The 27,888-nt window shown below is 36.5% G+C and overlaps 1 protein-coding gene across 4 annotated transcripts in view; it reads left to right on the plus strand.

The window, feature by feature from the left end:
- Window positions 1-27,888, plus strand: part of MYPN (myopalladin) — a 112,460-nt gene that overhangs the window by 8,962 nt on the left and 75,610 nt on the right. The window contains exons 1-3 of one of the 4 annotated variants that reach the window (XM_045040051.1): window positions 4,290-4,480; window positions 7,223-7,514; window positions 19,591-20,493. In XM_045040051.1, the coding sequence (XP_044895986.1) occupies window positions 19,592-20,493 (902 nt within the window). In that variant the 5' untranslated portion in view covers window positions 4,290-4,480; window positions 7,223-7,514; window position 19,591. Of the gene's footprint in view, window positions 1-4,286; window positions 4,481-6,825; window positions 7,515-19,590; window positions 20,494-27,888 lie in introns of those variants that run through there. The other 3 variants (XM_006937820.5, XM_003993981.6, XM_006937819.5) reach the window with 3 other exon arrangements.

The raw sequence follows: 27,888 nt of genomic DNA on the forward strand, positions 1-27,888 counted from the left end.
ATCTTAGGAACTGTGAGCATCTATTGAGCCAAAGCACATATAGTTCTTCACTTGATGACTGGTGCACAATGAGCATCCAATAATTTTTAGCTCCCTTCCTCAACTGAACTGATGCTTAATAGTATTTCTGTGTTAAACTAATATCGTAAACACCAATGACAAATCAGTTAATGGTGCTGAGACTTTAGGTCATTTAATCTTTCCTGAAACACAATAAATGTTCAGTAAATATTTGTAGAATTGAGTGAATAATTTAGAACAACTCAACAATTAATGCATCGTTTCATGGCATGCTATGGAGAAATATTTATTAAGTGCCTACTTTGTGCCATGCCATGAGACCAGAACTCTGTAGCCCTTAGAGAAATTTTTTTATGGCTCTAATTCTCAAGGAGTTGATCTAGTTAAATAGATAAACATAAATACATACATGAAAAAATTAGTTTGACTCAGTAATATGAGTAATATTACAGCTACTAGTTGTTTACTTACATAAAAATTTGAAGAAACAATGAACAAAGGCAGAAAGGAAAGAAAAGGCCAGGAAATATTGGTGAAACTTTTTGGAGACCATATTTGTGTAGAAGAAGGACAGGTAAAACCAGAAAGGTTGTTTATATTTTATGGGATTGAGATGATCACATTTCTGTTTATACTAAGCCTTTCTTTTTTTTTTTTTTTTTTTTTTTTTTTTGGTGATGTGAAATAGAGTGAGTGACCAGGAAGCTCCTTTTGCTTTTCTTTCTTTCTTTCTTTCCTTTCCTTCTTTTTTTTTTTTTTCAACGTTTATTCATTTTTGGGACAGAGAGAGAGACAGAGCATGAACAGGGGAGGGGCAGAGAGAGAGGGAGACACAGAATCAGAAACAGGCTCCAGGCTCCGAGCCATCAGCCCAGAGCCTGACACGGGGCTCGAACTCACGGACCGCAAGATCGTGACCTGGCTGAAGTCGGACGCCTAACCGACTGCGCCACCCAGGCGCCCCTATACTAAGCCTTTCTTATTCTTGGTTGAAATTTGCACAAAACTGTCAGGCAAGTGGACTATGTACAAATAGATTTATCCCCAGCTCAGTTTACACCATGGTAAATTTTTGTGTTTAACTTCTCTGTGACATTATATATGTACTTATCCCTTTTATTGACATTATCATCCACATTTTAAATTAAAGCTATTATCTAGGCTAGAAATAAAAGGAAAGTAGGTCTAAGATATTAACAGACTCGGTTTTAACAATTCATTTTCAGTTTGGAATGAAGAGCAATTGGATGATGAGCAGAATGAATGAAAAGGCAAAACAAGAAAACATTTTTCAGGTCTTCCTGCATTTAAGTATGCTGTCTTTATTTGATAGGAAAACTAAGGGGCGCCTGGTGGCACAGTCAGTTAAGCGTCCGACTTCAGCCAGGTCACGATCTCGCGGTCTGTGGGTTCGAGCCCCACTTCGGGCTCTGGGCTGATGGCTCAGAGCCTGGAGCCTGTTTCCGATTCTGTGTCTCCCTCTCTCTCTGCCCCTCACCCGTTCATGCTCTGTCTCTCTCTCTCTGTCCCAAAAATAAATAAATAAATAAATAAATAAATAAATAAACAAACGTTGAAAAAAAATTAAAAAAAAAGAAAACTAAAGCAAGAAACACCAAATGGATAGATCCACATGCAAATAAAAATGTAAATTTGGTTAAGGATATAAAATACAAACTCCTTCTGAGTTTTTCATGGTTTATATTCTCCAAACTCTTCTTCTGTACTCTTCCCTCCTTGCCAACAAGTCGCTTCCATTTAACATTTACTCATTTCATGGTTTACTCCATTCAGATTTTGGATAATAAGATAACTACTCAGGAATGTGTATTGGCCCTTGCTATTTCAGTTAACCAATTTTATTAAATCTTCTTTGAGAACGTAGCCCTAGACATAGTCATATGCTACTTTTCTGTGTTCTGGCTTCTGTTAGAGAAATGCCAAATTTCCAAAATCAAAGTCATAGCTTTAATAACCCTTTGCCCATCAATACATATAAAACTAATGGTGACTTTCCTTCTTTGGGTGATTTCTGATTTTTTAACTAACCTGCATGATTGAATTGCTCTTCATGAAAATGCAATTGAAAGATAATTTGTTTTAAACTAAAGCACCTATGTTTGAATTCACTCAGCTGTGCAGGTTTCTGGTTGGGTGACTTGGGGAAAACTAAATTTCTTTAAACCTTCATTTCCTCCTTATAACTCACAAGTAACATACCTTGTAGGGTTGCTCCGAGTATTGCTCCCAGCTTAGAGTACACTCGGAAGAAATGTTAATTCCCATTTCCTTTCCTTCATATCGTTAGTGTTAATGTGATTATTTGGGTCATGTGTAAGAACACTGAACTTTGTTTTTGGCTTGCTGAGCTATCAGTGCTGCCCAAAAATAGAATCTGAGTGGAATCACCCAGGGCCTGGCATACTGGCATTTAAGATATTCAGTGCTAATGTTATTAAGAGAGAATATTTCAACTGTTGTTTCCTATCCCTAACTTGCAAAATATTTATTGACCCATATCACTGTGCTGAGAAGTAACACCAGAGCACTTAAATTTACTTTCAGAAGAGCAAAGCTTTTAAATGGTCTCAGCAAGATGACTATCATAAACAGAAACAAAAAAATAATAAGTCTGTCAAAGCATTCAGACTGTCTTCCAATGCCCTACCTTTCAGCATTAATACCCAATGCTTCATTCTTTATAACAATTCATGTTCTCAGCTAAAATATCGCAGATAGAGTCTGTCTGAGAGCATTTGCCTTTTTCCTTCTATATTTTCTCCTCTTTTTGTTCACTTATTTAGTCATACAAAAAAAACTTCAGAGGTTGTTTCAGTCAGAAAAATTATAAACTTAAAATTCTATATAGCATTCTTCTAAAATGCTGACTAAAAGAGAGTATGTTGTTTGTTCATTTTTATCCCTAATTTTTTTTCACAAGTACACTAGAAATGTGAGTATTTAAATATTTGCAGTGGCTATGAACATAGACTTATAGTTGGCCTTATGTTTAATCCTGGCTCAGTTACTCATTTGTGTGACATTGGGCAAATTTTTAACCTCTAAGCTTCAGGTTCTGATCTGTAAATTGAGAATTATAACAGTATCTACGTCATTGACTGTTGGAGGAATACATGAAATAAAGCACAATGTCCATAAAGAGGTTAGCCTAGTAACCAGCACAGAGCTAAGAAATGTTAACTTATTTCTACTGAGATGATATGTTTATATGCGTGCTATTATAATCATATTAATGTGGTAAGAAGTGGGAATCAACTGTATACTCGGGATTACATACATGATACTAATTTTTTTAAATTTCTTCAGTAACTTAGTGTTAATCACAGATGCTCTTTTTAAAAATTCTGGGAAGCAGATTTTTTTTTAAGTTTATTCTGAGAGAGAGAAAGAATGCACATGCGTGCATGGGAGAAGAGCAGAGAGAGGGAGAGAGAGAGAATTCCAAGCAGGTTCTGCACTGTCAGTCAAGCTCAAATCCACAAACCTGTGAGATCAAGTATTGAGCTGAAACTAAGAGCTGGATGTTTAACCGACGGAGCCACCCAGGCGCCCTGGGATGCAAATTTTCTTATTGGAAAAATAAATTTTTTCTAAAAAGTGTAAACGTTGAGGGGGCGCCTGGGTGGCTCAGTCAGTTAAGCGTCTGATTTCAGCACAGATCATTATCTCATGGTTTGTGGGTTCGAGCCTTGCCTCGGGCTCTCTGCTAACAACTCAGAGCCTGGAGCCTGCTTCAAATTCTGTGTCTCCTTCCCTCTCTCTCTCTCTCTGCCCCACCCCTGCTCACACTCTGTCTCTCGCTCTCTCAAAAATCAATAAACATTAAAAAAAATTTTTTGTTTAAAGTGTAGACGTTGATGCGTTCTCTGTATCAAAAGCACAAGGAAGTCCTATTGTGTTTTCATGGAAACCACAAAGTGAAGCTATAATCTAATTACTCTAAAATTGGAGGCACATATATTAAGTATTATAATAATTCTTTTCCCATATTTACTTTAATAAATGTATTAACCATATTCTTAGTTTTATATCAAAAAAGGGTATTTACACATGTCATATGCATCCTGTGTATGGATATTTTGTCCATTCTTATGCTTCATTCTTTAAAATTCCATCATTACTATCCTTTTCATCTAATCTAATGAAAGATCAAGAAAGTCTATTTCCTTAGTCATCTTAGTCATTATCCACCCCCACCATCCCTCCAGGATAAGAACATCGTGCAGACTGAGTTATTAAAGTTGATCTCAAAGAGCAATCTGTTCTAAACGACTGTCCCCTGGATCTGCCACGGAACCCTGTAAATACCCTTCATTACTCTGTTAGGGTGGTATCACATTTCCTTCATGATACTTCTGTGGCTGACACAGTTAGGCAGTGAGATTTGGACTTTGGATGATCCTGGTTGATTGATATCGGAATGGCGCTTCTCCTCCAGGTAAACACAGATTTACTTTTCAGGGTAACATTTTAAAGTAGGTGTTCTGTTTATAGTTTTAAAAAATGTTTTTAGTTTTAAAAACTAAAAAGATTTTCAGCTTATAGCTTTTTTTTAATGTTTTTGATTTTAGTTTTGGGCCAGCATTTTCAATACCGTTTAGACGAAAAAGAAGTTTTGCAAGGATTTAACTGTATTTCTCAATTACATTGTATCAGGGGGTTTGTATAAGACTCTCTATAATCCAGCATACATACATCTTTTTGGATGGACAAGAACTTGTCTTTGGCATATTATTCTCATTAACAAAGGTTAGGAGATACATACATGTCTCTGTCCTTTAAAAATAAGATATAGAGGGTTTTTTTCTTTTTGTCTGATATGAGAGGGAGGTAAGTCAATGTAAATATATTAACTTTAAACAAAACTTATTGAAAGTTTGGTATATGTGAGCAATTTCTTCTAAAGTATTAAAATCCATAGCAATATGGGAAAATAAGAAATATAAAATTTCACACAAATCTACTAGCACGGACATTTTCGGATGCTTATCCTCCAAGTGAAGACTTCCTCTGTCATAGATCTCCCAGATTCCTTGGTATTGCTGTGGATCATCCCAATGTGAGTAAATTGTTTCTGTAGCTGAGTGACTGAATTAAGAAAACAGCTGAAGGCAAGCACCGGATCATGTTCAAACCACAATAAACACATGTGTTGGACAGGCCACTCAACTGTCTGAGGAAGGCTTAGGGCATGTAACCTCGTGTTTACTTGTCACTTATGAAATTTCTTTTTAACTCTGTTGGAATGTTTTTTTTTAAGTTTTAAAAATTATTCTTTGTATCAGTAAACTCTGGTAAAATCTGAGTAGGTTTGTGGTACAATGTTTACATAAGTACTGTGATCATACCCAGGTTAGAGGCTGTGTTACTTGGGAGAAAAACTAATTTTAAAAAACTAGAATCTAGAATACAAGTTTGATGTATTGTAAGCAAAATGTCCACAGTTGCCAAGTAATATTTATTTTAAATATTTACATCCAGTTTTTTTTTTCGAAGAGTTCAGAAAATTGTGTACACTATCTTCTCATGGCATAGTTTGCACGGAAGTAGAAATGTGTTTACTTACAGTGTGTGCATGCATTTCCTTTTAGAAAATCAAATCGTAGCACATTTATGTATTATCTGAAATAGAGGTGCCGCTTTCCTACATCCCTAACGAAGACCTAGCAGCAGTTATATTGATTAGGCCTCAAGATCTGAGTGGGATAGAGGGTGAAGATCTTATCTTTAAATAAAAAGATACTGTTGGAGCCGTATAAATAGAAATATAGGCAGAAACACAATTAAGTAGCCTTGAGGTTGGTATCAGCACAGGATTAGGTAAGAGAACAAAGGAATCTGTCATTAGAGAACTGGATTACTATGGTAATAAAAACAACCTATCCACAAAATCCAGTTCTTTTGGTACCATTTTCCCTCCCCAGTAATAGTACTTTCAACTTGTATTACTGAAAAGTTGTCCTGAATTTTTTTTCACTTTGCCTGTGTAAATACAAAGCTCCATAAAAAAGTAGTGAAACCTCTGATGTTTCTCAATAAACAAAGAAATTTTACATTTAGTCAGTATACAATAGGGATTCTCAAGATGACTGAAAAGAGTAAAGAGATCTCATAGTAAATTCCATAAGGTCAAGAATTTCAGTTTATTTTGTGCACATACCCAGCACCTGGTACATAATAGGCATTAGGTAAATTTTTGTTGAATAAATGAATGGGAAGAATTCCTATAAACCGCTGGGTGATTTAATTAAGAAGCTAGCTGTAAGCCAATGTATTTTAGGCTAGCCAAATCTAAGGATGATCCTTTTAAAAAATAACCAATGACATCTGAATTTTCAAAACCCAGGCTGCTGCCAAGATTAATGATGTTATAGCATACTTAATCTGTACCAAGCAATGGGGTTAACTTCTTTTTCCTCAAATTTCTATTCTGAAAATGTATGAAATTAATATCAAAAAAACTATACTTTGACAAAGTAGGTTTTGAGCAGATGTTGGTTTGGTTAAGCATAATTTTTATTGATTGGCAATGCTTGTGAAAAAAGACATATGGCATAGACTTTTTCTAAATAATATACAAAATGTTATTCTAGATACTAATACAAGAATAGGAATTGTAATCTATTACATTACATAGTCGTTTTGACTTTTAAACAGTATCTGATTAGTTTTTCTGATGAAGTTTGTTCAAACTAATTTGTTACTGGGTTTATTCTCAGGCAGATGTTTCTTTCCACTTCTTTTTTTTTTTTTTTTTTTTTTTTTTTTTGATGATCTCTAACAACTTTTAATGTTCGTTATGTTCTCTGCTTTTGCTTAGCTTTTGGACAAACAGTTCAAAAACTCTCCACTTTAAGATGTTAGGCCTCAGCTTTATATTGGCTTTTCATAGCCTAATTTCCTAAAATGTATCAGTGGTTAAATGACAATAAATTTCCCATTAAAATTAAAGTTCCTAAAAATTAAGAATTTTGGTGTATTTCAAAAATAATGCCAATTTCTTTGACAGGTGGAACTGGTGTCAGGAATTTAGCATTAATTCCAAACATAAATCAATAAACAACTTGGGCCTCTAGCTAAAAGTGAAATTCTGTAGGTAGAAAAACTGATTGACCCCTACCACGCATAGGTGCTGTCCTGCTATGGAATCCCTTTGCTCAGTTTTCTCCTGTCCAATCAGGTGGAATGTTTCACAGGCACATGGTTTATACAGCTCAAAATAACTTGGGACCTGTGAGCTGACAAATGCTCTGGCTCCGGTGGTGACAGGTTGTCCAGCTTCTTACAGCCATCTTCACTGAAACTAAGGTTAACTCCTCACTCTCTATGGACGGCTACTCTCGATTTCCAAGGGCGTGAAGAATTTTCTTTTTCTCCTGTGCTTTCATCTAAAAGTTCTCCTTGGATAATTATCATCACGGTGGATTGCCTGGGTTGGACATCCTCATCTGGGTCAACTAAAAAAAAGAAAGGTAATATCCAGATTTAAGTTCTCAAGTGTGTTTTGAAAACAGGCACTGACAATGGGAAAAGGGACATTTCAGAGACCTAATTAATTACTGTTGTTTAGAGTGAAACCTAGGACGGCTTCCTAATGATGTATGATGGGACACAAAATTTTGTGAAAAGTAAAGTTTTCTACATGTAAAGATTTTGGAGGGGATTGATGAAATTCACGGAGATCGCAACCTGCTTGGGTCCTAAGGGAAAATATCTCAACAGAGGAAGTTGTGGCATGTTACATACATCACTGGCATTTCCACATATTCACTTATTAAAATAATGGTATTTGTATACAGAATATGTGTGCAATGCCTATTTCCTTTTTAAAAAACTCAAATCTAAAATAATATGACTCTATAGTTAAAGACTTTCATTTAAAATTTTTTTTATCATGTAAAAGGATATGCTTGCTATATTTAGTGTTGGGAGATCTGCTCCCTGGATTAATGTACACAACAGCTGCAGAAAGTCTTGCTCAAAGGACATTGCTCTTTCTTTCTCCTTTCTCTCTCTCTCTCTCTCTCTCTCTCTCTCTCTCTCTCTCTCTCTCTTCAACTGCATCAAAAAGACACTTGACAGTCAGTGGCAAGTGTTTGGCCTGGTAGATTGCACTATTAGCAGTAATCAGATGCACATCTTGAATTATATTTAAAAAAACATACAAGCGAAGAAAAAGAGAACATGAATTAATCTGTATTACCATTCCCAAAAAGTGAACATTACAGTAATGGTGTTAAGAAATGTTATTATTTTATCAACAGATTTTTACTCATACTTGTTAACGATACTAGAATCAATCAGTTGGAAAGAAACAAAACATCTACCCAGTTTTCTTTCTCAAAAAATTATGGTTCAATTACTTTCACATTGGTAATGATGACATGAATTCTACAAAGTCTAAATAAAGAATCTACCACAAATTCTTAGTCTCTCCTTAATAATAACTCTTAGGTGCCCATAAAATCCATAATCCTTTTGTAGGATATTGAGAATGTCTATACCTACAGCTATAACAAACATATTTTTAAACAAAAATTAAGATATCCTGTCTGACACAGGATTTGACAACAAACAAAATATTTAAATTCAAGACCATTCCAGGAGATCTGAAATATATACACATTAGACTTCCTTTGTAGGAGGCAAAATTACAGACATTACAGAATCTTACAATAATGGACTATGAAACAAACAGTTGGACACTGTCCAAATTCTGGAAGTTTGTCTCCATTCCCACTTATAGAATATGGCTAATGCTACTGGAACTCATAATAATGTGTTAAAGCTCCTGTTCCATATATCTGTAATTTAGAATACAGGCTCTATTTCATGTTTCTATTACAGTATGCTTACAAAGGCACATATTCAAAAGAATGGACTCAGAACCGCAATTCACAGACACCAAAAATTGAATGAGTTTTTACTCGAGACTGGGTTTTGGAATTCATAGAGATAGTTTTTCCAACTTACTTTTGAAGAAATAGTGCAGCACATAAATCAGGTTTCATTGTGAAAGGGCTTTAACGAACTAAAGTGACAGCTAAATTTTTCAACAGTTAATTCCTTATATGTAATAGAGGTAATGAACTCAGCTTGCTAACCTGAAACTACAAGACAAATGATACTGCTAACCCCAGAATAATTACAGTAGTTTCCTTCATTGACATCGAGATATGACAAAGGCATTGCTTGTTGCATTGTGTCATTGCCCATAATAAGACAAAAAAAATGGAAAAAAGGTATCTTTTTTCCTCTCTTAAGAGATATAAAAGAATCAAGCACCATGGAGATATTTTCTAGAAGGTCTATGTGCTTCATAGTTGACAAAGAGCTCTTAAAACTGCTAGGGAATTATGCTTTGGCTTAAATGGGACAACCCAAGTACAGACACAATAGTCTTTAAAAATTTAAGAGCTTATACTCAACAGATACATTTTTGGTGGACACAAACGTTTGTATGACTATTTACCTGCAGTCAGCAGAGAGTTTGTAGAGCTCATGTATAACCAGAGTCACCTTGACAAGCTCAGGCTGCGTGCTATATACAACTTCATCTGGAGTCACAATGCACTACATCCTCTGGGAGGGCCCCAGCAGAGTCTTCCCACCAAGCTCTTGAACTAAAACTAGATCTTGAGATCCCAAGCCTCTTTGGGGCACCTGCTCCTCTCCCAATCTCGCATGCATGTTATGTCCATGTAATTGGGGGAGCTATCTTTTTCAACCCTTCATCACTTAAAGAACATTGACACAAATATGAAGAGGCTGTAGAGGATGAAAATGTTCTATTTTTTTCTTATTTTTCTTATTTAAAATGGATTAACATTTACTCATTTTTTATGTCTTGTGTACAAGCTAAGTTCACCGCAAATGGTGAAATCTCGAGGGTGATATAAAACCTCATTTTTGTGACTGCCACCAAACCCTTTCCTGATCCCTGAAGGCCTGAAGCCTTCTCGCTTGCCTTTAATTAGCCTTCCCTCAGGTCGCAGAGTTTACTTTTACACAATTTCTTTGCTCTCTGTCATAGTTTGACAAAGCCCAAAGTTTGACAAAGCCCAAAATTTAACTTTATTGTAGTACTTTCCTACACATTTATCCTCTTCTGTATATGACAACATACAAAAGTATGTTTCACAGAAGCCAATCTCTTTACTCCCCCTCAGACTAAATCTTTACTTTCTTTCCTACCTTCCTGCCATTACCAATTCAATTAAAACAATAATAAGAGAATGGTTTACTCACCCTTGGCCTCTTATCTAAAAACCATTTCCTTCCTTTAACCCCTGCCCTTTAAGCAATGTCCCTAATTAAACAGATTCCCACTGTTTCCTCTGTGTATTAGCTCTGCTCTGTCTCTTTAGCTCAACAGTCTCTTCTAATGTACACATTTGTCTGTATTTGTTTTTATCTGCTGTTTTTCCTCTTTCAAATGGAAAGAGGAATTAAGAGACAATGGTGCACAGACTATTTCTGTATTGCTACTGACATATTTCCCTATATTTAATGTCCTTATTTTAATAATGCAACATATACTAACTTATTAAATTACTAATGTCACTCACACCAAAAATAGATTAGAAATAAAATTAAGTTGGAGGTGATCATTGTCATAGGGGATGGAAACCATAACAATGAAGAAAGATTTGCCTCAAAGTGCATCCCATCTGCAGCCAAATTTTAAAAGATGAGCTGTACTCAACTCTCCAGGACTAGTTCCTATGTAATGGGATTTGGTTCTTGGCCCAGCAAGTTTCTCCAAAAGAACTGAGTTAGATACTTCTATTGTGTGGGACATGATGGGAAAGAGAAGGCAAGACAAACAGGTCAATACCAGCATTAAAGAGAGGGAGCAAAGCCTAATTTTGTTGATGATTCTTCCCCAAAAGAACATTCTAGGTATAATAATTACACATCAGCAGAAAATGATTACCTTAAATTTGCATTGTATTCTACATTTTTTTAAATGTTTATTTATTTTTGAGAGAGACAGAGTGCAAGTGGGGCAGGGGCAGAGAGAGAGAGAGAGAGGGAGACACAAGCTGAAGCAGGATCAAGGCTTTGAGCTGTCAGCACAGAGACCCACACAGGGCTCGAAGGCAAAAGCTGTGAGATCATGACCTGAGCCAAAGTCAGATGCTTAACAGACTGAGTCACTCAGGCACCCCAACATTTTTGAAGTGCTTTCACAAACAAACCTATGATGTAAGCAGGGTAGTTCTGCTCATCCTCACTCTAGAGGTGAGTTACTTAAAGTTGTCTTATCTTGTCCTATTCCAGCTCTTTACGTAAATAAGTATTAAATATCAAGATATTTTTGTGTTTACCTAGAAACCAGCTTTATTTTCTCATTTAGATATCTGATGATATTGTAGGGGTGCCTGGCTGGCTCAGTCAGTAGAGCATATGACTTGATCTTAGGATCATGAGTTCAAGCCCCACATTGGGTGTGGATCCCACTTAAAATACAATACAATACAATACAATACAATACAATACAATACAATACAATAGATACCTAATGATACTTAATAGCCAGAAATTTTCAGTATTTATGTTTGAGTCCAAGTTACTTCCTTTTTTTTTAAAGGTGTGAATAATTTTAATTCTCATAATCCATATTGCCAAACTGCTTTTTTTTTAATGTTTATTTATTTTTGAGAGAGTGCAAGCAGGGGAGGAGCAGGCAGATGGGGACAGAGGATCTGAAGCCAGCTGTGCCTTGACAACAGTGAGCTTGAACCCACTAACTGCAAGATCATGACCTGAGCCGAAGTCAGTCACTCAACCAACTGAGTCACCCAGGTGTTCCCCAAGTTACTTCATATTAGGCTTTGCCAATTCTCTGGTCAATGTCCCAGTTTAAATATTCATATAACCAAAAGATGGGTGTATACCATATGATATTTCCAAAAAGTTCTTTTTAGAGCCTACAGAAGAGTAGTGCTGAGTTAACATGAGTTGAAAAATATGCCCAAAGGTACCAGCATCAAGTTTTGTTATTATGAACCAGACCTTTACATTTTCAGTGAGTTCTCAGGGCAGATGGTCTCTTCAAAAGAAATCCTAGGGCGGGGGGTGGCGGGGGGGGGGGTGAAATAGAGGTATTTAGCTAAGTGAAGAACATTCAATAAGCCTTCTATGTCACTAAATTAATTTATATGATTTACTAAAGTCTATCTTGATTATTTTGTTTAAAGTTTATTTATTTTGAGAGAGAGAAAGAGAAAGAGGGGGGAGGGAGGGAGGGAGAGAGAGAGAGAGAGAGAGAGAGAGAGAGAGAGAGAGAGAGAGAATCTCAGGCAGGCTCCACTCTGTCAGCATAGAGTCCAATGTGAGGCTCAAACTCAAGAACCGTGAGATCATGACCTAAGCCGAAATCAAGAGTGGATCACTTAACCAACTGAGTCACCCAGACACCCCGTCTTGATTATTTATGCCACATTAACTGTTTCATTTCCAACCTAGGACAATTTAACCTTACCCATGATCTGTTTTCAAAGGCAATGCTCATTCTTATTTTGAAAGTGGCGTTAAATGTTTCAATTTTGTGGGGCGCCTGGGTGGCGCAGTCGGTTAAGTGTCCGACTTCAGCCAGGTCACGATCTCGCAGTCCGTGAGTTCGAGTCCCGCGTCGGGCTCTGGGCTGATGGCTCGGAGCCTGGAGCCTGTTTCCGATTGTGTCTCCCTCTCTCTCTGCCTCTCCCCCGTTCATGCTCTGTCTCTCTCTGTCCCAAAAATAAATAAAAACGCTGGAAAAAAAAAATTTAAAAAAAAATGTTTCAATTTTGTAAGAAGCAGAAAGAAGGAAACAAAGTCCAATGTCACTCTGAACATCTCAGATGAAATGTCTAGGAGAATTCTTAATTTCCTTTCCTGAAATCTGCTCATCCAACTAAATGATTCCACCACTCACCTTGTTGCTGAGGTCCTAAATATTGGAGTCACCCTGGACTCTGCCCTTTCTCTCGTATCTTTCAGTCCATTAACAAATTATACGGACTCTACTTTGAAAAGATACCTCAAATCTGATCATTTCTCACCATCTCCCACTGATACCATTCATTGATCCAAGCCACCATCATCTTTTGATTAGCATACTGTAGTACACCCCTGACCCATCTGTTCATTTCTGCACTTGCTCCCTTCAACTTGATTCTTTGCATAGCAGCCATGATTAACTTTTTTCAAATTCATGTCATCTGCTTCTCAAAACTTTAAAATGCTTCCTCATTCACACATGTGCTAGGATTCAAAGACCTTCCCATGGTCTTCAAGGCCTCACATGATCTAACTTTATACTTTTCTGACTTCTTTTTCTTCTACTCTTCTTTTTCATTCACCTCCTGGCACATTGGACTTGACTCAAACACAGCAAACATTCACCTCCCTTCACATTGACGCGTTGAGTTAAAAATTCTCATCCCCCCACCCACACGATGGTCACATGGCTGACTTCCCCACTGTATTAGTAGCTATGCCTGATCTTAGCTAAAATAGCATACCTTTCTCTCTCCCCCTTCATTCTCTATTCCCTTGCCTTATTTTTCTTCTTAACAGTTATGTCTTCTCCACTAGAATATCAACTCCATGAGGGTAGGGACTTTGTCATTTGTTCACTGCTGAATCCATAGTGCCTGGAATGGTGCCTGGCATATAGTGGATGCTCAAGAGATGTATACTGGATGAATAAATGAAAGCTACATTATCCATAATATCTTTTTTTTTTATTATTCTCAAGTTAGTTAACATACAGTGTAGTCTGGGCTTCAGGAGTAGAACCCAGTGATTCATCTCTTACATATGACACCCAGTGCTCATCCGGAAAAGTGCCCTTCTTAATGCTCATCACCCATTTAAGCCCCCACCCCCGTCAACCCCCAGTTTGTTCTCTGTATTTAAGGGTCTCTTATGATTTGCCTCCCTCTCTACTTTTGTCTTACTTTTCCTTCCCTTCCCCTACGTTCATCTGTTAAGTTTCTCAAATTCTGCATGTGAGTGAAATGATATGGTATTTGTCTTTCTCTGACTGACCTAAAAGGAGGCCGGTTCCCTGGAGTGCTGTGAGAAAAGACAAAGGCTTTTTCACCGGGCCTTCCGGTGAGGGCTGCGTCAGTCCACAGTAGGAGAAGGGGTCTTCCCTGAAATGCTGTGGCACAGACAAAGCCAGCCCGGACCACATATTGCATAATAGCTTTTTAAAAGTATTTGGGCTCTTTAAAAGTGTAAATTTTGTAACAAATAGTTTAAAATTAATGCTTGAAAGAGAAAAATGATGCATTTCTTATTTCTTATTGTAGAGAATATTTATCAGCTTAACAATTTATACATGCATTTTCATTTGAGAACCTTCTGAAATGGAATTGTTATTCCATTTGAAAGATGGGAATAATTGAGATTAAGTTACCTTAAATGACATGCTCAGTATAACACAGTTATTTAGTATTGGCGTTGGGATTTAAACCCAGGTTTCTGATTATAATCAGATGTTCTTGATATTTCTGGTATGAAAAGAAAGCAAAATTCCAGTTATTTTACCTACCATAAATAAACTTTCATTTGGAAGTCACCTTGAAGTTATTACTGCCTTTACCAGTTTATATTTTTCTTTGTGTCTGGAAGTTTTCTTTGTAAATATGATTTCGTAAATAGAAATATTACTTTATCCTGCAACTAAAATAAAAGGTAAGCAACAATAGATTTAGCAGGAAATTCTAATGAACAAAAGAATTCAACAGATATTTACTGATCACCTTCTATGTGCTGTGTGTGCACAGAGATAATGGTGTACAAAAACAAAATGAAGTAGACAGAAAAGTAAATAGGCAAATTTAATATGTTGTGATAAGTGCTGTGTTTGGGGATAAAGACAGAAAACTTTGGGAGTACATTGCACAGGTACCCAACCCCGAACAAAGAAGAAATCCCAGAGCAATGTCTCAGCTAAGAACTGAAGACCAGTAACTTGGCCCAGTAAGGTAGTGAAAGGAAGTGCAGACAGGGAGCAGCCTACGCAAAGAAAATATACACAAAGATCTGAAGGCAGCACAGTTCACTCATGAGACTACATGTGTTTCAACAGAATATAAATAGTGCTGAATTAGCTACACGTATGGAATTCAGTTTCTCTTCAAAGTTTGTCCTTGGGTCAATCACTTCACTAGTTCTACTTCCATTTCTTATCATGGTATGTCACTATAGTTGTTTTACAATAGCAATAATAATAATAATAATAATAATCATTTATTGAACATTTACTAAATGCCAAACACATTTAATCATCACTTCGACCTATGAGATGACTACTGTTATTATCCCTGTTTTGTAGATGTGGCAGCTGAAGCTTACAGAGGTTAAGTGCCTTTGTTGAGTTTATACAACCAGACAGTGTCAGAACTGGGATTTGAATCACATCTAACCTCAAAGTTTTTTTGGTTTTTTGTTTTTTTTTTAATATATGAAATTTATTGTCAAATTGGTTTCCATACACCACCCAGTGCTCATCCCAAAAGATGCCCTCTTCAATGCCCATCTAACCTCAAAGTTTTAAGTAATAAATACTACATTAAAGAACATTAAAGAAATTAATTAAACATTTATTAAATTAGACCATTAAAGCAACTCTTTATTTTGAATACTTGAAGGTTTTGTTATTATAATAATTTCTTATGACCATAAGCATCAGAGCAGGCACACATTCACACCTCAATTAACTTTTCTTTCAAAAAGAAAAAAAAATGGTTACAGAGAGCAGTGAATACCATTTATGAGTATTTTCTTTCCTATTTTCACCAAAAATATAAAAATTTTAACACTTTTTCAACATTAACATCACCTTTACCTAAATATTTTACTAACATGATTTTGAGTGTCCATTATAGGGATTAGCCCTGTTTTAAGGGTTTGCATTCATAATGTTATTGATCCTCACTCTCCTTGAAAATAGACATCATCCATGTTTTACAGATGAGAAATCCAAAGCTCAAAGAAGTGATTTACTCAAAGTCACACAACTCCTAAGAGTTCATGAACCCAGAATTTGAAAACCAACCTGATTCCAAGACCAATGCTCATTCTGTGTTGCCTCGAGATAAAAGCCATCTTAGAATACAGAGTTAGAGATGAAGTTACATAAATGCAATATACAATAATGTTCACCTAATAGGAAGCCATTCTTATTTATAAATTATTTCATTTTCCCTTTCCATTTAAATACAGTTGCCCTTGAACAACATGGGTTTGAATTGTATATGTGTCCACTTATACACAGGTTATTTTAGATTTTTTAAAAATACAGTACAGTGCTGTAAAAACATTTTCTCTTCCTTATGCTTTTCTTAATAATATTTTCTTTTTTTTTTAGCTTACCTTATGCTGAGAATACAGTATATAATACATATATAATACAAAATATGTGTTAATTGTGTTATTGGCAAGGCTTCTGGTCAACAGTAGGTTATTAACAGTTAAATTTTGGAGGAATTAAAAGTTATATGTGGATTTTTTATTATAAGGGTTGGTGCTTCTAAAACCCACACTGTTCAAGGATCTGATCAAGTTTTCTGTATGTGCAGAAATTCACACAAGACTATGAAATAGTTGATTTACAAACGAGAAGGATTTTGAATTAGTACTTCAATTGCATTTCAAATAGCATTTTGCACCTTATTTCACATATCTTTCTTTAAGTCTTCTAGGGACGCCTGTGTGGCTCAGACAGTTAGGCAGCCAACTTCAGCTCATGTTCTCATGGTTCATGAGTTTGAGCCCCACATCAGGCTCTCTGCTGTCAATCAGCACAGAGCCTGCTTCAGATCCTCCGTTCCCCCCTCTCTGCCCCTCTCCCTTTCCCTTCCCTTTCAGAGCTCTTACTCAATCTCTCTCAAAAATAAACATTAAAAAAAAAAAAACCCTCTTTGGGGCACCTGGGTGGCTCAGTCAGTTAAGCATCCGACTTCAGTTCAGGTCATTATCTCGCGATCTGTGAGTTCAAGCCCCTCGTCGGGCTCTGTGCTGACAGCTCAGAGCCTGGAGCCTGCTTTGGATTCTGTGTCTCCCTCCTTCTCTGCTCCTTCCCGGCTCGTGCTCTGTCTCTCTCTCTCTCAAAAATAAATAAACATTAAAAAAGGAAAAAAAAAAACCTCTTCTTTTATAAAGTTAATGCACAAATGGGACACATTTTCAATTGGGATATCAATTATACTTTCATATACTATTTTGTATATCATTTAGTTTTCTACCAAATTAAAAATGGTAGATAGTTCTATTTAATGAGTATATCATAATTTAATTAACTAATTGCTTATTGAACATGGTTCAATTTTTTAATATTACCATCTATACTGTGATGAATATCTTTGTAGATAAATCTTTGCACCCATCCAACACCTTTGCATTTTCAGTTCATCTTTTTTTAAGGCACAATAGACTTCACCCAAACAAATGACTCCAGTAGTGGCAATTTCAGGCAGTAACAAGTATGTGGGAAAATATTTTGCTGTTGGTGATCTCTTTAGCCATCTCTAATTGCCCTCTCAAGGTGACTGCTTACTTTGCCAATTTAGAGGTTAGTTTGGGACAGCACTCTAAAAGTTTGAGAATTAGAACAGTTCCTAGGAAGCCTTCTTTGTGATGTAAAGTGAGGCTATCGTGTAAGGGAAAGGAGTGAACCAAAACAAGTTTTGTGATAGAATCATAAAGCCTAAGAGGAAAGATTACTTTCCTTTCCATCTTCCCAGCATAAGGCCTAGAACATAGTAGCCAAGAATGGCAAACAACCTTCAGCTCTATTGCCATCTCTGATTGATTAGTGGTGGCTGAAGAAGTGGAGTGTTAAGACAGTCAAGATCAATGGGCAGAGCACTGTAATCTGTTAGCTGTATTATTTAAGGAAAGAAAGAGGAGTAACAGTCTACGGGTCACAAGTTTGCCATCCCTCTAGCAAATGTGTGAATAAATAAATGATAAAAGGTTAATAATATAAAAGTGCTTTGCATTACCAAACTCTCTAGTCCAGGGGGCTTTGAACTAAAGTTATGGTAGTATTTTCTTAATATTTTAAAAATTATTTATTTTTTGAATCAGTAATATCCTCATATAATTAAAACTCAAAAGTGAGGAAAGGGTATACAGTGAAATGTAGTATAGGTTGTCCTGTCTTGCACTTCATTTCCCTGTCTCCTATAACCCCTCTTCACCAATGTTAATATGAGAGACTTTTTTTAAACCTAGGCTCTAACTCCTATCTTTGTAGAAATTAAATTAATTATACCTTATTTGAAAAGGCTAAATCATTATACTTTTCAAGAGCAGATTGAACCTATAAACAATATTGAACTTAAACAACTTGTCTCTAGTCAAAAAACAAAAACATTATTTATATTCACGAACTATATCAAATTTATGTCTTCGGTAAGTAAATAAGATTATGTAGTCAGTATCTTTTTTTTCCACTTCAAAGAAGAATTTATTCACTAAACATTTATTGGGATCAAATTCCTTATGTTGGTGGACATTACATTCTAGTAGTAAAAGGAAAATGACAAGCTGCTAAAAAATGTGCCTGCAGAGAGGCTCCTGGGAGGCTCAGTTGGTTAAGCTTCTGACTCGTGATTTCAGCTCAGCTCACGATCTCACGGTTTGTGAGATTGAGCCCCAAGTTGGGCTCTGAACTGACAACATGGAGCCTGTTTGGGATTCTCTCTCCCTCCCCCTCTGCTTGCATTCTCTCTCTCAAAATAAATAAATAAATAAACATTTTAAAAAATGTGCGTGTAAGATTTCTCATAGAGTTAGCTGGTACTGAGAAAACTAAACTGGGTAAAAAGTATAGGCTAGAAGGAGATTGCCACCTTATGTTGAGTCATAAAGAAGGAATCACGGAAGAGAGAATAGATGACCAGGTAATTTAAGGAAGTGAGAAATGAGTCATGTAACATTGTCAGAAAGAGCATTCCAGGTATAAGTGACAGCAAGTACAAATGCTCTGAGGCATTTCAGATGTGACTTTATAATACTTAAGAAATGATAAGAAACCAGTGTGGGTGAAGCTGAATGAAAAAGTCTTGAAGCAATAGGAGATAATACCAGTTTATGTAGGGTTTTTTCTGAATTAAATGAAAAACTTTTTCATTTTTATTATTTTATTACATTCAAGGTAAAGGAGCAAATTTCTGTGTATGAAAGGTCTTTATAACTAAGAGCCCTTTACAGATGTTATCAAAATTATGCTTAGAGATTGCATTTAATCTCACTATAGTTACATTATAGCTTTCACAACTGAACTTGTGTTAAAGAATTTAATTCAGTGCTTATCACCCATGCTTTTATTTTATATTACAGGGAAATCTCATTCAGTTCCTCTTCATATTACAATTTGAGGTTAATCTTTAAGTCTTCAATGGAAATTTTGTAGAAGTATCAAAATTAGGCAATTTTTTATTTCAAACTTTAAGTTCTTAAGAATCCATCATGCTCTAATAAACATAGACTTGTTATTCTTTAGAAATGACTGAAACTTTTTGTTCTTGTTATTATTTGTAACAGCATGCAAGACGACAGCGTAGAAGCTTCTACTTCCATATCTCAGCTTCTAAGAGAGAGTTATTTAGCAGAAACTAGACACCGGGGAAACAATGAAAGGAGTCGAGCAGAACCTTCCTCCAACCCTTTCCATTTTGGCAATCCTTCTGGAGCTGCTGAAGGGGGAGGAGGCCAAGATGACCTTCCAGATCTTTCAGCCTTCCTGAGCCAAGAGGAATTAGATGAAAGTGTCAATCTGGCAAGATTGGCCATCAATCATGACCCTTTGGAGAAAGCAGATGATGCTCAAGCTAGAAAACGCCTTTCATCTGATCAAATGAAACACTCACCTAAATCAAGTTTTGACCCCAACTGCTGTCAGGATAACTCTCAAGGTTCTACTAGCTCTAGAGAGAGCTCCCAGGAGGCAAAAAGGCCACAGTATAGTTCTGAAACCCAGTCCAAAAAAGTATTCTTAAATAAGGCTGCCGATTTCATTGAAGAGCTGTCTTCCCTTTTCAAAGCCCATAGCTCCAAAAGGATTAGACCTCGTGCCTGCAAAAACCACAAGAGTAAATTGGAATCTCAAAACAAACTTATGCAGGAAAATAGCTCCAGTTTCTCAGATATCTCAGAAAGAAGAGAAAGATCTTCTGTTCCCATCCCTATCCCTGCAGATACTAGGGATAATGAAGTGAATCACGCCCTTGAACGGCAGGAAGCTAAGAGGCGCGAAGCTGAGCTGGCTGCCAGTGAGGCAGCTGGTGGAGACACCACCCCTGGGTCTTCACCTTCATCTTTGTACTATGAAGAACCTCTGGGGCAACCTCCCCGGTTCACTCAAAAGTTACGGAGCAGAGAAGTTCCAGAAGGAACCAGAGTACAGTTGGATTGCATAGTGGTAGGAATTCCACCACCTCAAGTAAGGTAAAAATGTCCCATTAGTAATGCTTGGTAATTGCTTTCCATCCACCCGGATCCTCTTACGTCTATCTTTTAAGTATGTGGTTTCAAAAATTATACACTCCTTTTGAGAAAAAGAGTCTAACGTAGCACTCTCCGATAGAAATATAATATCAGCCATATGTGCAATTTAAAACTTTCTAGTAGCCAGATTTCCAAAAAATAAAAAGAACCAGGTGGAATTAACTTTATAATTATGTATTATTTAACCACCATATTAAAATATTATGATTTCAACAGGTAATCAATATAAAAATTATTAATACAATATTTCACCTTATTTTTGGCATACTAGAGTTTTAAAATCCAGTGTGAGTTCTACACTTATAAACAGCACATCTCAATTTGACTGCTAAATTTTCCTAGGAAATACTTAATCTGCATCTAGATTTTGTAACACTTATAGTTGAAAAAGTAGCTTGACATACCCAAGTTGTTCCAAACATAGTTTAAAATTTCCTAACAGTGGAATTCAGTATCAGTTTTTAAATTTAATTAAAATTAAATACAATTTGAAATTCAGGCTTGGTTGCACCAGCTACATTTCAAGTGCCCAATACCACTTGTGGCCAGTGACTATGGTATTGGATAGCACAGGTCTATAGCCTGAAGCTTAAAAAAAGAATTTAAGATCTATACTCAATGAATACCTGTGGCATTTTTTTAACTTTAAAGAAAGCCAAATAATAGAATAAAGATTAATAAAATAAAGATAGAATAAGGCTGTGGCCTAGTAAGATCAATTTAAAGATTCATTTTACATGTATTGTATTTATTATAAACTTTTTGGTATCAGCTTAATGAACACTATTCTCCTTAAAGTCCAAGTCTTTCCCTAATATGACTGATGAGTAGAGAGGATATTAATCTTTTATGTGCCTACCAGTTAGCTTTTCTTTGAAGCAAATGAAGCTTCAGGGCTCCTCATTCGCATAAGCGTTTCCTAACTTTGCTTTCCCATTGCCCCCATTCAAATCTGATCAGATTCCTAACTTTGTGGTCTAATTTTATTTTATTTTTTAAGGGGTTCTTCCACAATTACGAGCTTCAGGCCTCATAAAACCCAGGGTGATATTTGCAAACCCTAATATTATAATGTAATAATATATGAATAAACTGCTTTATGTGTATTGCTTTTGTAGAGAATTACTGGTATTTAGAATCCTATAACAGTCACTTTGCCTTCATAACCATTTATTTACTAGTAGAATATGACTTAATTACTATTTAACATTTATTCTAGGTGTTTAAACAGGGCCTTGTCTTTTTCTTACACAGTATTCATATTATAGGTATTATGGGACAGTAATAGTATTAATAATAATAGTTTTATTTGTATTTGCATATTGATTCAAGAGATTCTAGTCCAAAGATGTGTTCATATACTGAATTCTGCTTTTCAAAGGCAACATAAGGCAATATTAAATATTATTTCTACAATGGTGTATACACTACTATCCAGTTATCCAAATGACCTCCTTGAGGGCAGTGGTTCTCCTGTGTATCTTAAGCACCAAGCACAGTTTCAGATCCTTAGTAGTCAATGAGAAATTTTAAGTAAACTAATGCATAAAGAAACAGGAAAACAAGAAACTAAATTTAGATTTAAATCAGGAGTGAGTCATTTGACCTAAGATATGGCAAAGGGTTGAAATTGTACCACACAGAGCAGTATCTACCTTTCTACCCTAAGCATGCCTGATGACACTCTCTAGGATTCTGGTTGGTAATGCTGGTCAGATGTCATCACAGCACCATGATAGAAACTACTCAGTGACATCTGGTTGGCCTAAGTAAGCTGGGGAGCATTCAAGTTAGAGTACATGTACAACTTACTTTTCTGTTAAACCCACTACTTTTTGAACATAGGTTGGACCAAAAAAAAAAAAAAAAAAACCCAAAAAAACTAGACCAGATCATTCAGAACTGATTCTCCCTCTTTCTTGACCATGACAATCTCAGATACAAAAAAAAGAATTCAGTGCTCCCGTGAGAAAAATCAGCCAGGAAGAATTATAAGATACCCATTCCCGAAAAAACAAAGTTATCTGGTAGTCACTCAAAAACTACTTAACCAATTACAAATTTACAAACTTAAAAGTGAAAAAAAAATGTACACAGCTTCTATGTAGCAATACTACTTTTACCTGGAAGAATTTTCTTACTGATTGAATTCATGCCTGTATCTCAACCACTGGTTTGGTGCCGGGAAATTCCTAGGTATTCACTAAATAGTTTCCGAATGAATTAGTACCTCATTTTATGACTGCAATTATATTGAAAAAAATTTTAGAACTTTCCAGGTTAACTATTAGCAATCATTATTTTCCTAAGTCCACAATTTATATAACTGTAATTGGAAAAATATATATTTAGCTTTTACTATGTGCTCTGCACTGTGTTTACTGCAATGACAGAGACAATATAAGATTTGTCCCTGCCCTCAAGGAGCTTGGGATTCAGTTTTAAAAGATCATCCAAATGTTTACAGTATGAAACCATAAGAACTATCAGGCTTCAGAGAAGGGATGGAAGACTAGAAAGATCAAAGAGGCTTCAGACATCTAAGGTGAGAAGGAGCGAGAGGATTTAGGAAGAAATCTACTCATTTATTCATTCATTCAACAAATACCTATTGAAATACTAAAGTGACTCACTGGGAGTACAAAACAACTGTGAGCTATGGGAGGTCAAGGACCTTGTTTTGAAACCAAGTCTAAAACTATTCTGAGAGGGTAGCTCACAATCTAAAAGAGCAATCGGGCAACCATGTAATCAAAACATTGCAATATTGTGTGATAAAGTCTATAACAGAAGTATGTGTAGAATGCCATAGAGACTTCAAGGAAGATGTGATTATTTTGCCTGGAGTGCAGGATAAAGGAAGCATTCACACAGGAGGTGTCTCTTTAGTTTGAGGAGACCATCAGTGGAGGAGGAAGCAAGTGCAAAGGCCTAGAGACAAGTGTTTTCAAGGAACTGCAAGTACTTGACTATGTGAAGAACATAGGTAACAGATGAGCAAAGATGAGAGGAAGATCGAAGAAGTAGACAGAGGGATGGGTCCTTTTAGGCCAGGTCAACTTAACATGTTTACATAAAGGTACCGATGCTGGAGTAGTTAATATTTTTATATGACAGGGAGGAGACTGACCTCATTTGAAAAGAGAGTAGAGCCAGATGATTTTGCAGAACCTTGAAAGCAAAGCAGAATAGTTCAGACTTGGTTTCAAAACCACCTGGAAACGATTTAATGTTATGTATAGGGAAGTACCAAGATGAAAGAGGGCATTTAAGTAGCATTAGTCTGGAAGAATGAGTTAGACTTGAAAAGAATGGAGTCAAGAAGCCAATAGGAAGCTGAGGAAGGTAGCCCAGACATCAGATGCTCTGATCAGATTTGAATGGGGGCAATGGGAAAGCAGAGAAAAATGCAAGCGAGCAAGATTTAGAAGAAAAGAAATAAAACCAAACTTGGTGACTACTTGATAGGAAGGATGAGTAAAAAATGCTACTCCATGTGCTTGAAGACGGGTACCTGAGATTATAATGGGGTCATTGGCAAGGGCTAAGAAAATGGAAGAGGTGGCTGATTTATGGCAGAGGTTAATAATTGGAATATGAGGAGACTGAGAGATGATATCCAAATAGGCAGTTGGAAATGCAGGACTGAAGGTCAAATGGGAGGGTAGTGGAACTGGAGACATTCCAAGGAATGACCTGGACACTGGGAAATCTGGACACAATATCTCTGTAATTACAAAGGGACTATATATAAGCAGGTAACACTTGGAACTAACTTCCACTAGTGCCAGACTGGAGTAGTGTTTTCCAATCTTCTTCTAGCAGTAACTCCTCCTCCCACTTTTCTCCCCACAGTGAATTCCAACACACACACACACACACACACACACACACACACACACACGCAAACACATATTTTAAAAAATTTGGGTGGCGGGGTGGGGGGAGCCTGGGTGACTCAGTCGGTTAAGCGTCTGACTTTGCTCAGGTCATGATCTCACAGTTTCTGGGTTTGAGCCCCACATCGAGCTCTGTGCTGACAGCTCAGAGCCTGGAGCCTGCTGGGGATTTTGTGTCTCTCCGCCTCTCTACCCCTCCCCCACTCGTGTTCTGTCTCTGTTAAAATTTTTTTTAACTTTTATTTATTTTTGAGAGAGAGAGAGACAGAAAGAGAGTGTGAGTGGGGCTGGGGCAGAGAGAGATGGAGGCACAGAATCCGAAGCAGCTCCAGGCTCTGAGCTGTCAGCACAGAGCCCAACACGGGGCTCGAACCCACAAGCCCTGAGATCATGCCCTGAGCCAAAGTTGAAGGCTTAAGCTACTGAGCCACCCAGGTGCCCCTACAAACATATATTTTTGAAAGATAAAATTAGAGCTTTTGAAATTGAAAAGCATTGGGATGGAAGAAGCCTGGAACTCCTGAGTCGTCTACACAGAATCCAGGGGCACAGATTTTGATCCAGAGAATTCCTTAAAAATGCATTAAAATAATAATGAGACATTTCAGTTTACCATATGGGAATATGACAGTCAAGGAGAATAATATCCTTTTCATTTTTGCAAGAAAATGTTCAAGTATATCTGGCAACTGAGGTCTAACCTTGTATCTGTGTAATCAGCATTTTTTCCATGTTCTTATATTTGTTGATTTCCAAGTTAATTGGGCAGAAATTATCTTGTTCTGTAGAGGTGAGATCCTATATCACTGAAGGTAGTGTTTTTGAAAGCTTAATTTTGGACATAGCTTCATTGGAGGAGTTGTCTTAGAAAATGAAATACATTCATACATTATGCACAGATGAAAGAGTCTGCAGGAATTCACAGCAAATGGCCATGATCCCTTTTTGTATCCTGACTTCAAATTCTTTTCCCAGGAATGTACAGCTGCGTCACACTAAGTATGGTTGCTTGTATACAACCTTCTGAAGCAACACAAATTTACCCTTTATAGATGTCAGTGCCTGCTTTGGCTGTTTCGTTTTCCTATTGCTACTTCTGGACCTTGGCCTGCAAGTGATGTGCTCAGAAAATAAATTAGTTATAAAGACAAAGGATATTTTAAATGATTCAGGGGAAATACAAAAATATTATTAGAAATAATTATATATGATACATAGTGAAAAAATATAAAAATATTTTGAAATATTACATTATTTAGGGGCTTTTTCTTCTACCTTTTGGGAAAATCTAGATGCCTTCGTTCACTCATTTATCCAACCAATACTAAATGCCTACAGTGTGCCATATACTGTTATACAAACAATAAACAAAAATTCACCAAAATTATTATATAATTACAATTATGATAAATGTTATAAAGGATGGTGCATATAGTGAAGGCACAAAACCTTATGGGTAGGCTGTGAAAGGTTTTCTTAAAAGGTGATATTTAAGCTCAGAAATAAAAGATCCCTGGGAGTTAGCTCAGCAAAGTGGGGTTTGGGGAAAGTGTTTCAGGGTGAGGGAATAGCAAATTTGGAGGCCTTGAGTTTGTAAGACCGTTGTTGAGTTTAATGAATTAAAAGAACTGGTATCCCTAGAACATAAAGAGAGAAGAGGAAATGGTTTGGGATAAGTCCAGAGAAGGGCAGAGGTGACATTTTGAGAGCCTCGTAGAACACTTTGGGTCAGCATGATCTGAGACCTCAGTGAATATGCAAATTCGCAGATTCCACCTTATACCTACTGAATCAGGATCTCTGAAAGTGAGGCCTAGACATCTGTGTTTTAACAAACTGCTGTTTGTCTCCGTGCTGAGAATTTTTGCAATTTCTTCAGAGGCATCCTTACTAGGAGGGACCTTCCCCAGGTTGCATTCTTTGGTAACACTTTAGCACCTGCTTCTCAGTTCTTATTCCAACAGTACACTCCTCACAGACTTCTATTGTAGTCACCTCACCTTAGTTGGTGGTGCTTTGAGGCAAGATCTGTTCTGAGGTGGAAAACCAGGCTAATTTCTGTGGTGTCCACTTGGCCCATGGGAAGACATCTTTGCCCTTGTAAACTTTGGAAATTTAGGCTCCTTCCACTGAAGTCCTCTCTCTTTGTCCTTCCTTCTTGGGCAATACTAAATATCCTTTCACCTTAAATGTTTTTGAGGCAAGAGTTTGGTATAAATTCTCTATCCCCACAAACTCCAGAAACTCTCCAAGTCCTTGCTACTTGCCTACCAACTTTCTTTAATCAGTCTCTTGACTTCATATACACTCCCAGAGTGGACAAAGATCACCAGACTGAATTGTCTGAATTGTTTTCTAAAGTGTATTTTGAATAGACACTGAAGAATATTTACATACATATATGTGCACAATATAAGAATAATAGCATAGACGTCTATGTGTCCACATATCCATTATTTTTAAGACCACTGTCTTCCTAATGCTGTCCCTTCCTCCCATCTCAGAATAACCATGAGCTCAAATCTTGTGTTTTCTCTTTAGATTTTTCTTTTTTTTAATGTTTATTTATTTATTTTTGAGAGAGAGAGAGAGAGAGCAGGGGAGGAGCAGAGATAGAGAGACAGAGAATCGCAAGCAGGCTCTGCACTGTCAGTGCAGAGCCTGATGTGGGGCTCGATCCCACAAACTATGAGATCATGACCTGAGCCAAAATCAAGAGTCAGATGCTTAACTGACTAAGCCACCCAGGCACCCCTCTCTTTAAATTTTTCTTAATGGTTTTTCTTCATAGTTTTACAACATATCTTTATGTCTCTATATAATATTGATGTGGAAGTATTTACAGGTGAATGACACAAAATCCTAGACTTCCATTAAAATAACTCAAGGTGGGAAAAAATGGAGAATATAAAAGAAACACATTTGCCATTTGTTGATAATTTGTTGAAGCTAAGTGATATGTGTATGGTGGTTCATTATACAGCGTCTCTACTTGTGTTGTTTGAAAATTTCTATAATAAACAGCTTTAAAAAGTAGTATTAGTGAAATTCACATGTATTTTTTATGTAAGTGGAATTGTAACATACATATTCTTCTGCTGTTTGAATCTTTTCTCTAAAAACTTTATCAATGACATTGCATGTAACTCTAATTCACTCATTTTCATCACTATATAGCATTTTACTGAAAGGCTAGAAGATTGTATTATTGATGTACAATTTTTCCTGATATGAACAATGTTATTATAAACATTCTAATATATTCTCCTGGTGCATGAGTGTGTCTAGGCATGGAATTGCTGGTGGAGTATGTACAACAACTTTATAGTAATACCAAATTTTTTTCAAAAGAGTTGTTTCAACTTACATTCCCACCAACATCGCATAACAGTTCTGGTTGTTGTACATCATTGACAATATGCGTATTTTCAGACTT

This window comes from Felis catus, chromosome D2 (assembly GCF_018350175.1).
Source record: "Felis catus isolate Fca126 chromosome D2, F.catus_Fca126_mat1.0, whole genome shotgun sequence".
Lineage (NCBI taxonomy): Eukaryota > Metazoa > Chordata > Mammalia > Carnivora > Felidae > Felis > Felis catus.